We start from the raw sequence: 14853 nt of genomic DNA on the forward strand, positions 1-14853 counted from the left end.
GACTACACATGTGATGGGATGACTTTTTGCAGTAACTTGCTGGGGTCCTGTCATTATTTTTATCAGAGCCGGCCCTAGCCTAAATGAAGCCCTAGGCAAGATTTTGGCTGGTGCCCCCTAGCACCACCACTAGTTCCGCCTCTGACCCTGCTCCCCTTTCCCAGCACCATCAACCCTCATCATAGCAGTCATCATTTTGGTGCTCCTACCCGCAATATTTTAAATAGAAACAGTACACACATTCAGTGCGCAGCCCAAACAGGGGTGTGTTCTTGCTGGGAAGGGGCATGGCCACACAATAGTACCCCCAATTCAAATTATGCCACACAGTAGTGCCACTTTATTCACATTATATCATGCAATGGTGTCCCTTATTCACGTTACATCACCCAGTAGTACCACTTTACCTTATATACATTACTCCTCACATTATTCACATTATACCCTTAGAAAAAAAAACTGAGAAAATACTGTATTTTAAGCACCTCCATGGCCACACTGCAATCCAGCACAAAGCAGTGTGTGCTGGGCAGAGGAGAAGAGCTGCAGCTGCTGCTGTCACTTAAGGGGAGGAGGCCCGGGGCCCCCACTGGGCCCTTCCATCAGACTTTGGCCCTGGTAATTTGTACCCCCTACCCCTTTCTCTCGGCACCCCTGATAATACCACACAGTAATGCCCCTTACACATGACACACATTATTAATGTCCTTATAACCATAATGCCCCTTACACATTATGCCAACCTTTATTAATGCCCTTCATACACATAATGACACACATAATGCCCCTTACACATATGTTGCACATTATTAATGCCCTTAAACACATGACACACATAATGCCCATTACACATATGTTGCACATTATTAATGCCCTTATACACATGACACACATAATGCCTGATACACATATGTTGCACATTATTAATGCATTTATGCATGACACACATAATGCCCCTTACACATATGCTGAACACTATTGCACAACCAACCCACCTGCAGACAGCACTCGCACAGCCGCTAACACTGTGACCTCTGCCTCTGCTTGGATACAGATGTTTCCTCATACATCTTGCCTCAATAGACCATGCAGCTCCTGGCCAGTTCTGCTAACGTTGGGTGCCTTTTTTGCTGAAAATTCATCTTATTTGCATTGTTATGACCAGTACACACAAGGAGCTTCCGATGATTAAAATGATATGCGGCATGCCTATATTCTGTGTGCGACTGTGGCTGTACCTGCATACGGAATACTATGTTATAATGATTTCCATGAATACACTATTTCATATGCAGATACAGCCTCACTCACACACAGAATATAGGCATGCTGCATATCATTTTAATCAGCAGAAGCTGCTGATGCCCCTAGGCATTCCAAATGCCCTAGGCAATTGCCTAGTTTGCCTATGCCTAAGGCCGGCTCTGATTTTTATTGTCTGATGGGGTCCCAGAGCAAAATAGTTTGAGGACCCCTGCATTACTCAACTAAGCTGGATATATATGATGGTAGCATGTAATTATATATAAAATTAGTGGCTTAGCAAAAGATGCCGCAGTGGCTTAAAATCACTGGTTAGCTATTGCTAAAGGGCCCTACATACGCAGAGATGTGTGCCAGAGATACATAACGGGAGATTCAGCACAAGAGATTTCACTAATTGGCTCATTTCAGACAATGAGCCACATACAGAGAGATTTGTGTCAGAGATTCAAATTGGGAGATTCAGCACGGGAGATCTCAAATCTGTCACGACTGGACATTGTGCAGCTGGCTACTCTGGATGTGCCTGCCCAGACTGCGCTATATATATATATATATATATATATATATATATATATATATATATATATATACATATACACACACAGTATATATATATATATATATATATATATATATATATATATATATATATATATATATATATATATATATATATATATATATATATATATATACACACACAGTATATATATATATATATATATATATATATATATATATATACATACACATACATAGTGTATATATATATATATATATATATATATACACACATATATATATACATATATATATATATATATATATATATATATATATATATATATATACATATATATATATATATATATACATATACATATATATACATACATATACATATATATACATATACATATACATATATATACATATATATATATATATATATATATATATATATATATATATATATATATATATATATATATACACACAGTATATATATATATATATATGCATACACAGTTTAGTCCCCCATATAAAAAGTTTAATCGTTGGTGGTATAGTGTGGCATCCCCCTCTCCCCTCAACCGTTGGTGGCACAGTGTAAAAAAAAAAAAAAAGAATATACTTACCAACTCCGTTGTCTTCCAGCGTCGCGTCCTCTCACTGCAGCTTCCATCTGACTGCAGAGGGCGGGCGCGGCACCCGGCAGGTCCAGGAAGCGTCTCTGCTGGGCTCCGGCGGCGAGGCTTCCAGGCGGCGGCAGCGGGGCTTCCAGGCGGCGGCGGCGGGGCTTCCAGGCGGCGGCGGCGGCGGGGCTTCCAGGCGGCGGCGGCGGGGCTTCCAGGCGGCGGCGGCGGGGCTTCCAGGTCGGTGGCAGCGGGGCTTGACAGTCACAGTCACCGGCATGACAGTCGCTCAGATGGCCCTGCTCATCCCCGCGCCACACATGCGGGAGATGAGCAGGAGCTTCTGAGCGACTGTTATGAATTGACTGACCGGGCCATTCTGAATCTTGTGCAGATTCAGAACGGCGGGGGCGCGCATGTAAATCGCTGTGTGGGCTATATACACAGCGATTTACATGCATTTTCAGGCATTTTCTGAGCGATTTAGTAAAATCGCTCAGAAAGTGCCTGAAAATTGTGCTATGTGTGGGGGCCATAACACTCCAATATACTTATCAGCTGTCCCATCACACCTGTGCCCATTGATAATGTCCATACCAAAATGGCCATTGTCTCACAAGAGACAGTTATTATAGATTCTAAAGGAGGTGGTGGACATTTTGGGAGGGACAATGTTAATGGAGGCAGATGCGACAGAATCTGGTGGCAGATTTCCTGCAAAAAGATGGTACCACAGGGGGCTGGGGGGGATTTGTTGCCTGAAACTTCTAGCAGGGGGGAATAAAGGCAGTTTTTATAGTAACGCTACTGTATAAAATCAATCAATACAAGTTTCTATCCAGAAGGAACAATGAAAGGTTGCACAATTCGGCTGCATAAGTTGATGTCCTGAGTACACTCCTCTGTCTGGATGCACTCTGCACAGAACCAATCAAATCCTAGTGATGGATATTATGTATTCAGATGCTCACAGATAGATGAGTCTTCAACATTTCTAGCTGTGCAAGCTCAGTTGAAAGAGCAAAGCCTTTGGCAGGAGACTGAACTTTATCACTGTGACAGTTAAATACTAACTCATACAGTTTGCTTCACTGATTTTGCTGAACTTGTAATGATCTTAAATGAAGAACAGATTTAGTCATGCATTTTCAGGACAACCAGCTGTCTATACAAGTTCCATTTAACTAGAATCGGAACAGTTGGAAAATGTTGGTGTTAGATGAAGCCATTGGGGTGCTTTTCCACAATTGTTTTTGGATGCTTCTCTTGTAATTATCTCAAGCACATGTAAAGTAGCTCAACTCTGTCCGAACCCAGCGTGATGATGTATACGCGCAATTAACTTTTTAGCACTTGCTGGCACAGGGTCTGAAAAAGTATTCCTATTTGCAAGATAATCATTAATAAAGAATGCCGCTGTAAATACTAAACGTCACTATATATTCTGCATCTTTAATTCTTAACAGTTTTCTTTGATTTGTTTTGGAATCCTTTGTGATCTTCACATTGAGGGTGAGATTTAATAGGATGAGAGATTCAGAAAGTGGGAGATTTGGTGAGAAATCTCCAGTTTTTTTAAAGCGGCAAATATATACACTTCAAATTCAAACTGATTTTGCAGTGTAAATGATTGCCGCTTTAAAAAAACTGGAGATTTCTTACCAAATCTCTCACTTTCTGAATCTCTCATCCCATTAAATCTCACCCTCTATCTCTTGTTTGAAAATACATTTCCCAATAATAGACCTTTTTATTTTGACAACAATTGAAACACTTTAATTTGACACAGGTGGACTTATTTCAATGAATTTTGTACATCGGAAGCATGCTTAATTTTCCCTGATCCCTCTACGGATCGGCGATCATTGCTCAATGCCGATCTGCACATCCAGTCAGCGGAATGGCGGTGCTGGTGGCTATTGGGAACGCCCAGTGTTTGATGGTCATTTCCATGGGTACGCGGGCAGGCCGGGGGGGCGGGTGCCTGAAGTCACATGATGTCAGCTGCCCGCCCTGTCTTTGTCCTGGCAGCCGCAAATATAAGTCAGATTGACTTATATTTGCGAAGCCAGGAGAAGTCATTCGATGGTCATGACCATCGAATGATCTATCCTGCAGCGGCGGCATGCGATTGGATGTGTCTTCGTTTCATGTACCTTGTGAAGTTGCAGATGTCTTTATTTTTTAAGAGGCTTTGTGGTATATATAGATCTCAAAAGGTTTTGTACTACAGAATCGCATTCACCTTACACCTGTTGTTTTACAAGAGCATATGTTAAGTAAGAAATGCATACCAAACAAAAGTCAGCTGCCACTCAATGTAAACATGCCTTTTATCTTTCATATCGCTGAGCAACGAATTATGACAAGTGGATTCCATATGGTGTCTTTATCCTCCTCCTAGGAGTGCCATTCTTTGTATGTAACACAATGCAAAGCTTCCCTTTAAAAACATATCTAACTGTACATGTGTTGCTTTAGAATTAATAATTGCTAAACAAGTTCAAATTAGTTAAAGCTATATACACCCATCTAGATATTTGTCTCCTGTAACCCAGTTCTATGGGTTATTTATTTATATTAATGGTTTAGGATTTCATCAAATAGTCCTTTTTGCAAAATAGAACGCTGGTCATACCCCCAAGGTGGCAAAACAGGGGTGTGGCTTCGTAAGAGTGTCATCCCCACAAAGCCATGCCTCTTTCAAATAGGCCACATCTATTCACGGAGCTCGGAGTCCCGGATTGCATATCTCCAAAGTTGGGAGGTATACGTTCTGTATTGACCCAAATTGCTGGACATGATTTTTAACCAAAAGTGGGCAGGGTTTGTGTGCATGTGAAAATATTTGGAGGTAGGTTGCCATGTTTTTAGAGTATTCATATTGAATTTAATCAATTAATTTAAATTGAATTCTAGGTAATTTTCATAACAAAAATAACTGTTCAAAAACTATTAACAGAGATGAATCCATTTTCTGCATCTACAAAAAGAGATGGATATGAATGATCATTATATTTATTGATGTTTTATGGTATGTTCACAGTATAAGGTGGGGTTTGCAATAGTTTCCGGATAGGCAAAAAGCATTTTATTTACATAAAAAGTGAACATTCCAATTTATCAAAGTATTTGCCAGAAAAGTCTATGCAAAGTTGCATGCACTCATTTCCCCTGGGTCCAAAGCAGGTCTTATACAGGATGACTAGGCTCCTGGAAGCGTGCATGGGCCAGAAAATCCACAACTCATGAGTTCTTAAATGGTGTCTGAAAATGGCTTCTAGCACTTTGTTTGTGTACCATTCCCCAGTGACGGTGTGCTACTACATGAGATTTAAGGTACCAACATGACCAGTCTTGGCCACAAAAATAGCCACATTCTGCTTGGCCATGCTGGGCTAATTTCAGAACTTCTGTGGCAGCACAACTCAAACTGGGTTACACTAGACCAACTTGGTCTTGGGGTCAAAACTGTAGATCAGGAATCATCACCGTTGATAATCTCCCAGGCAGGGTTTGAGTGACTGCCATCAAACCTAGACAGCAAGTTGCAGCAACAAATCACCCCGAGCCTCCTCTTGCGTTTGAAGTGATGATGGGGCACCCAGCATGTAGAAATATTACTGAGACTACACTTTTTGTTGAATATCAAGTGCATGTATCCCAATGAGACGACTTTCTACTTCTTTAACTGGGCCACCCAGCAACAATGTCCTTGGTGATGGCAGACACAGAACAGCTGCATTGCTCCCCATCGCCTATGCCAAAATTCTGCAAGCGCTCAAACACAGTGGTTTGGGATGGTGCGTCTTCCTCAAAAGCAGCTTGCAGTTGGTCAAAACTTTCTTGCTATCACAGTCTTAGAAGATCATGTCTCTCCAGTGACCTCTGTTGAACTCTACAACACATTTGTGAAGGAAGTGAACATGCTGATGTCCTTGGTGTGCAGTGATGTTCATTATTCTTTCTGTGCCTTGACATTTTACATGAACTTTAGTCAGAGATAGATTGTCAACCAGACAGATGTTGTCTTCTCTACCAATAAAGCTGCACATCCAAAAACTTATTGCACACACATTGTACTGTTATAATCATGCCCATGGATGCTAAAAACCATACCTCCCAACCTTCCCAATGACATTGCTTAGTCCTGCTATTTGGACACTGTCACCTGCAGGTGGGTGGAAAGTTGTCTATGGTCACCACTGCTCTTCTCTGCAAATCAAGCTATGATCATCTAACAGCAGTGAAGGGTGTTGAGCTGGGTTGGGGGCTGCCCAACTTCTCAGGGAGTGCTGTACACAACTCAGGAAGTAGTTGACTTCTTGAATTAAATGGTATACTACATTTGGAACAAAATAACCCCCAAAAAAGTTTTGGTCATATGTACCTGTTGATCTAAACCACTTTTGACCTAATGAATGTCGACCATATGGTGTCAACCAAATTACTGTCTACCTAAACATTGTCTATTTTATTATACCACAATCAATTTGAATGCGATTGGAGTATTATCAATGTGTCTGTCTATTTGTCCCATAAGTCTCTGACTGTTCTTTGAATCTGTTTCCAAGTGTCATATATGTATTGTTCATTTCTGTCACTACGGGCCTTATTCTGGTCTGTGCGGCCGGAGCCGATTATGCGTCAGGACTGTGCGTCATAAACCCCGCCTTCCGTACGGATCGCTCACTCCGTCCGAATGCGGTAAGACGCTGACCGCACGGAGCACGAGTGGATTTCTCATGTGTACACCTCCTCCATTTCTGGGAACCTCCCCCATCATTCGATGGTCGCATACCATCGAATGCAGGACCGAGCAGTCAGGCAGCTCCCGCGAGCTCAGACCACTCGGGCATTTCTCCGTGCAAAAGCAGAGATCTGAGCGGGCAGCTGACATCCGGCAATGTCATATGTCCGCCCCCTACACGTGCGTCACAGCCGCATTACCATACGTACGCCAAGCGTTTTCATGGGAACGCCCATGAAACGCGAGGCGTATGCATATGTTAATGAGGCCAAACAGCCCTTCACGCCCCTCTCTTCCCCCTGTTCGTAGTGTAAACAATTCATGCGGAATTTGGACGTATGTCCCTTTCGCACATGCGCAGATATGCCTCTGCACATGCGCAGACACAAAACATCGGCGGAACGAACGCACGCGGACATATCCGCACCAACCAGAATAAGGGCCTATATCTTCCACAGCTCTCAGTGTGAGTCTATCAGGCGTGTCCATCTCTATCCCATTAGTAAATCTGTAAAAGCTATCTCATTTTTATGATGCATAGTAGCAGTCCAACACCAATCATGTGTATTGTGAAGTGTATTTATTTCTTTAAGTGTAAATTTTATTTAGCAAATAAATAGCTGTGCTTGTTGATTGTGTCACTGCACGGAGGTATAATCAATTACTGTCCGATCCATTCCGACATTTATTTGTCGGAATGGATCCAACACTACCTATTCAATCAGCGGCCAAATATGACTGTCGGATTTGGCTACTGCTGCTGCTCACCTGGCCGGGGCTGGGTGAGCAATGGGAGAAGGTGGTGGAAGGTGGGGCAATGCTGGGAGTGCTGCTCACCCAACACCATCCTTCCTGCTTCAATCCAACTTTTTTAAAGTTGGATTGAGATTGGTGGAAACGGGGCCTTGTAGTGACAATACACAAATAAGGCAAAACAGGAGCAAGGACCGGGACACTGGAAGCTGAAAATCCTGACAGAGCTTCCAGTACAAATGCATTTTTAAAATAAAAAAAAAACTGAATAAAATAATAATATAGTTTTTTTGGAGCTGTATTCTAAGGGTGCTGCAATTTCCTTGGGTTGTGGTACTGTAAGACGTACTACTTTTAATCCATCTGTGTATTTATCACACTGCGACTAAGGAGTTTACAATTACAATTTTAAAAGCCATTCATCGTTTATTTAGGCCAATGTATAGCCAGAGCAAGGAAATTAGAGTAGTGTAAATTGCACATGATTACTTAAACGATTATGTTTTAATATCTCTAATAAAACACTATTTAATTAGCTGCATCTTCATAAAAAAAAAGTTGTTTATTTGTGTGTAATTTGTAGGGTTGCCGCCTAGGTTTTTTTTTTTTAATGTCTCAAAGTTTTAATAGAGCAAAACAAATAGATCAAGTACTATAGAAAGTCACCACTGTATATAATAATAGATGCATTATATAGGGACAATACTTTGTATTTACCATTTTTTATGTCCTAACAAAATCTCTATCCACCAATCTGTTAGATCATACTGAGATCCATCGGAACATTCTAATTTATCAGAACAAAATTTGGTACTTATGTAGTATCTGGGCTGCCGATTTCTAAATCGGGTCGAATCGGGCACATCGCATCGCATCGCATGCGACCATCGATGCGATGCGATGCGATGCGATGCGATGACCCGATTTTTCCATAGGAATCAATGTTAAAATGGACTGAGTCCATTTTAACATGGAATTCAATGGGAAAAAGGGGTCCTTTTCATACCCCTACTATCCAAGTGGGCATGGAGTTGGATATAAACCTGTGGCGAGCGTAGCGAGCCACCGAGCCCGAAGCGTGGCAAGCGTAGCGAGCCCCGCGAGGGGACACAGAATACCGGCCCCTCGCGGGGCTCGCTTCGCTCGCCACGCTTCGGGCTCGGTGGCTCGCTACGCTCGCCACAGGTTTATATCCAACTCCATGCCCACTTGGATAGCAGGGGTATGAAAAGGACCCCTTTTTCCCATTGAATTCCATGTTAAAATGGACTCAGTCCATTTTAACATTGATTCCTATGGAAAAATCGGGTCATCGCATCCGATGGTCGCATGCGATGCGATGCGATGCGATGCGATATCGCATCGCATCGCATCTGATTGTATGCCTTAACTTAAGGCATACAATCAAAAAATCGGCAGCCCAGATACTACATAAGTACCCAAAATTTTCAGCCAGATACTTTGGGAATGCTAATCGAACACAAAGTTTACAACAAGTTGAAAATAACCTTAAAAAGAAATGTACATGACTTTTGAGAAAGTCTTTTCCTTAGTAAAAAGCAAAAGGTTATAATAAAGTGTATTCCGTTTTGCTTTGTTTACAGATGTGACCTCACTCACCTGTCCTCTAATCACACCGAATAGCCCATTTTGTGTTGCACAAGACAGGCAATTAATTCAAGTCATGCATTACAGCACCATAGAGTGTAAAAAACAAAAATAATACTTTCAGTCGTAAAATCAGACACGGAACACCAAGCAAGGGTCAAAGCTGGGGCAACCCATTTCATACTGTACATGGGTGATGACCCTGGTTATTTCTGGGTCATCCCCCTACACACCAGACCTGGGTATTCCATTGATAAGGGTCTCCCAGCATTCATTGGGTGCCTGAAAATCCTGTCTAAGCCCCCTGGCTGCGCAGCCTGTCTCCGAAGCCAGATGTGGGAATGCCATCTTCTGGGTCACAGTGGCTGTGTGTCACATCATGCAACTGCTACCCCCACCCCCAAACGGTCCAGACACTAATTTTTTTGTCCATACCATGCACCCAAAATGAAACGTTGCCACCCTATAATGCCCTGTAGCCAAGTTATATGCTTATGTCTGACAGAGGTATAAGTGATCAGGAGACATCTGTCCTTTTATAAAGATGAACACTGTCCTCGGGCTTGGCTAATTGCTCCATGCGTGTGACGTACTTGGCCCAGCAGCAAAGGGTACAAAGAAATAATAGAGTTGCTGACAGCTTGATGGAGAAGAGCCTAGTAATTTCACTTCAGCCTTCATCAGGACACCATTTGCGGTGAGCGTGGTTTTGCATTTCCCCATCATATGAATTCTAAACTTGAATTACATGATTTTCTGCACTTGGCTGTTAACATGACAGCTGTAGGGTGTGTACTCTTCCAAACCCGCAAGGCTGCTTACTGTACAGAGCAGCAAGTTTCTGGAGCATCAGATCCATGTGAGAACTACGTAAAGCCGCGCCTCCACAGCTGGCGTTTGTGTGTATAGTATACAGCCAACATTCACACTAGGAAAAGCTGCCTGCAAATATTGGTGGTTTTATTAGCTTATGGACGGTAACAAATTATATTTAAGCATCCTATTAGATCATTATATAAGATATAAAATGGTCAGCAGGTCATCACAAAACATATTTTTTATTATATATTTTTGTAGCATTTTGCGAATGCTCAGTGACTCTGTGACAGTGCTAGGGTTCACCAGTGACCCTAATGCCCAGAGTCTACAGCGATGCCGGCTAGAAAGGAGGGGGCCTAGGTGGAATCTGTACACAGGACTACTCCTCTCTAGAAGTGCCCTTGCTGGCAGCAGTGTGAGAACTGTCACCAGGTCAGTACAGGGCTGTAACGGGTGCCGGAGGACTCACCGGCAGTCGGGATCACGACAGTCGTTAATCTGATGTCGGAATCCCGACTGCTAAAAGCCCAAAACATGGGCAGTGGATCCACGACCCCCATAGAAGGAGAATAAAATATGTGGCGAGAGCAGCAAGCCACTGTGCCCGCAGCGTGGCGAGTGCAGCGAGCCCACAACGGGCTTCGTTGCACTCCCCTGATTTCTTAGTCCGGGCAGTTGGGATTCTGAGTGGGCGGTGATAAGAATCTGTATGGGATGGGAGGGAGCAGAGAGTTAGGGGAAAGTAGTGGGTTTGGAAGAAAATCAAAGAAGGGGAAATGAAGGGGGAGGGAGAAAGTGTTAGGAGGGAATATACATGGTGTGGGGGAGAGAATTAGATTGGGGTGGTGGTGGAGACAAAGAGGATAAAAAAATTACACAAAAAAAGCCAGGCAAGGCAGACATTACTACTAGTTTATAAATAAGTTTAAGCTTTGAATTATGAAAATGTGTTGCATCAGCAATGAAAATACTCCTAGATCTTTATACAATGATCAACAAAAGAAAGGGTCATTTTTGTCAGTACTTAGTCCAATTCAGTGAATATACAGCTAGTTGTTTGCCCCATACAGTAGGCTCAGCATTGCGTCATATGGTAGGCTCAGCATTGTATAGCTGGCCATATATTAGAATGAGCTGCATATGATGCAGGTCGTATGATCGAACATATGTGCTTAAAGCACATACTGTACGATCTGCTTACGACCCAAGCCATCCTGACTGATCATATGTGGAGCACATATGATCAACAGAGCGAACTCTCGACCTGCGGAACCAGGTCATTGTACCGGAGTACCTCACAATGTGCACATAATCGCTGAGGTCACGGTTTCGATTCCCACCCCTAACTGTGCGGAGTTTGTATATTCTCCCTGTACTTGCGTGGGTTTCCTCTGGGTGCTCTGTCTCCTCCCACAACCCAAAAATATACTGTTAAGTTAATTGTCTCCCAACAAAGTTAACCCAAGAGTGGATGTGTGCGTGTACATGTGGTAGGGAATATAGATTGCAAGCTCCCCTGGGGCAGGGACTGATGTGAATGTTCAGATATTCTCTGCAAAGCGCTGTGGAATATGTGTGCGCTATATAAGACACTGTTAATAAATAATAAATCCATCGGATCGTGGATTCGGGCCTAGAATCGTTCTGATATATGGCCAGCAGGAAACACTTGTGATATTGCTGAAGCTTGAATCTTCTTCTAAAAGTATTACTTTCGCCAGAGTGATATTCATACATTTTAATTTATTTATACCCCATCAATTCTCTTATTGTCTTATTAGACAGGACAATGTCAAGACGACTGCATTCCTTCAAGTCCGGTGGCATTTCAAGAAGCAAATCCGAGGGAACATTAATTGACTTGGATGGACAAAATGTATCTACAAATAAACCAGGTAAAACCTGTCTTCTAAGTTTACTAAACATTTAACTTGTATCAGCACGATATACTGTACTGTTTGCAATGCATTATACATATTTAGCTTTTATTGAACTCACTTTATTGTCAAATTTGGCAAATTAGGTTTGTTAATAGTAAAAGTTAAATGCAGATGTTCTCCCCTAGTAACATTGTTATAGAGAAATTATTATAAAAAAAATAAAAAAAAAGTAGATTTTGGATTTAACTTACTCTGCGGCGTAATAACATCCCACGATTAATGATTTACTTACAGCAAGTAAGTTTTTGTCAGCTGTTTCCCAGCCAGTTTCCATAAAGACAAAATCTAATATTGTTATATGGATACAATTATTGGAAATGTGACAGGGAAAACTGCTTGGATCTGTGCATCACTGTGTCTTGTACTACATTATTCTGCCAATAAAGGGAACAATTTGGCAACCGTTATTTAGGAAAGGCTCAATTATAATTAAAAAATGAAGACACATTTGCTGCAATGGTAATCTGGTAATAATGTTACACTGATAGGATGTTTTAAAATGAATGTAATAATTAAGTGAGTAATACAGTATGTATACGAATGTACAAAGCAATGCAAAATAATGTAAACCGCGGACAGTTTTAGGGCGAGATGTACTAAAGGGAAAATGCGGTAAAACCCCCGTATTACCGCATTTTCCTATGTACTATTACCCGGCCGCACCGTTATCACGGGGCAGGGTATCGCCACCTTTGGGTGGCGATACCCTATAGAAGCCTATGGGGTTCTTTTCGCTACCCGCCACGTCGCCACAACCCCGCCGCCTCGCCGACCCCCCCCTTTCCCCCCTCCCTTGGGCTTACCTTCTTGCAGGTCCTCCTGGACCCCGGAAGGTAAGCCCTTCCTCCCCTTATCAACGCAGCCGGGCCCGGACGTCCTTCCGGCTGCAGGGGGGAGGAGGAGGCGCCGGGGACAGCCTTCTTAGCTGTCCCCGGCGTGTAGGCATCAGGAGCCGGCTGGGAGGTGACGGAGACCCCCCGCAGACCAGAGTACAGGTATCGCGGGGGGGCTCCGTTACCGCACTGCGATGCCAGCCGCATATGTTAGTACATATGCGCTGGCATCGCGGCGGGGGGGGGGGGGGGGCGCGAAGGGTGGCAATGTATTTTAATACATCCCGCCCTTATCATTTTATAAGCCAACACCGTTCAAGGCAAGACCTATGTAAAATTGCTAGAACTTTTTAAACGCCAATGAATTTCCAGTTACAGAAGAAAAAACACATCACCAATATGTCACCGGCATAATAAACGGTCACAGTGGATATTGTTCTATTGCAGTTTTCCACAGCTGTAAAACACTGAGTTTATTGCCATAAGTGATTTTTAGTGGATTTTCCACAGAGAAAAATGGCTGTTTAACAGTGGGGGATATGCTCCGTGTACAGGTAATTATCAGATACTATTGATTTCAATATAGCTTTATTTTCCAGTAGTGATTTATCTGCTGTGCTAAATCACTCTCAGCCGCTGCTGGGTAAATAGTTCTGGCGGGATATCCTACAATAACATATCAATACAGGTCTCAAGAAACAGATTTGCAATGATTTTCATTGTGGAAAAAAAATCACCAAAGAGGCCCTACCGCGATCATTCTTCCACTGCCCGGATTTTGTGACTATTATCCCTTTCACAACCCAAAATACTGGGTAGCACTCAGGGGCGGGCTGAGCCAGGGGGCAGGGTGCCATATGCCCCCCGGGCCGCTCAATCTATTGTGTGCGGGCCGCCTGTTTGTTTCTGAGGCTGCTGCTGCAGCCACGGCTAACCAGTTTCCGACTGGTCTTCGTCTGAGGACGTCTAGTGCAGGAGGCCGCTACAGAGAGTGGCTGTGGACTCTATGAGGAGCTCAGACCTCTGTGGCTGCCGCCAGCTGCTGCGCCTGTATCACACTGCATTACAGGCAGCAGCGTGGACAGCACAGAGGATCCCTCCCTGCTCCTGGGCAGCGTCACACCCTGTAGGGATCGAAAAAGGGGCGGGGCTAACGTATGGAGGGGGCGGAGCTACACGACTGTGAAGGAGATGATGAGCTGCCAGCCTGAAGTGCCCTGAACCAATTAAGTAAAATGTGAGTGTACTTTAACTGGTGTGGGCATGTGTACAAGCAGCGCTACTAGTGTCGGCAAGTGGTGTCAGCATGTGTACAAGCAGCGCTACTAGTGTCGGCAAGTGGTGTCAGCATATGTACAAGCAGCTATACTAGTGTCGGCAACTGGTGTGGGCATGTGTACAAGCAGCGCTACTAGTGTCGGCAACTGGTGTGGGCATATGTACAAGCAGCGATACTAGTGTCGGCAACTGGTGTTGACATATGTACAGGCGCGTTACTAGTGTCGGCAACTGGTTAGAGCATATGTATAATCAGCGCTACTAGTGTCGGCAACTGGTGTGGACATATGTATAATCAGCGCTACTAGTGTCGGCAATTGGTGTGGACATATGTACAGGCAGCGTTATTAGTGTCGGCAACTGGTGTGAGCATATGTATAATCAGCGCTACTAGTGTCGGCAACTGGTGTCGGCATGTGTACAAGCAGCGCTACTAGTGTTGGCAACTGGTGTGGGCATATGTACATGCA

The 14853-nt window shown here is 43.3% G+C and overlaps 1 protein-coding gene across 1 annotated transcript in view; it reads left to right on the forward strand.

Annotated features, from left to right (window-relative positions):
* MACC1 (MET transcriptional regulator MACC1) overlaps positions 1–14853 on the forward strand; it is a 42062-nt gene that overhangs the window by 4783 nt on the left and 22426 nt on the right. The window contains exon 2 of the mRNA XM_083189138.1: positions 12114–12227. Within this exon, the coding sequence (XP_083045264.1) occupies positions 12122–12227 (106 nt within the window). The 5' untranslated portion in view covers positions 12114–12121. The remainder of the gene's footprint in view (positions 1–12113; positions 12228–14853) is intronic.

The sequence above is a fragment of the Crinia signifera genome, chromosome 5 (genome assembly GCF_055691185.1).
Source record: "Crinia signifera chromosome 5, ASM5569118v1, whole genome shotgun sequence".
In the NCBI taxonomy this organism is placed as follows: Eukaryota; Metazoa; Chordata; class Amphibia; order Anura; family Myobatrachidae; genus Crinia; species Crinia signifera.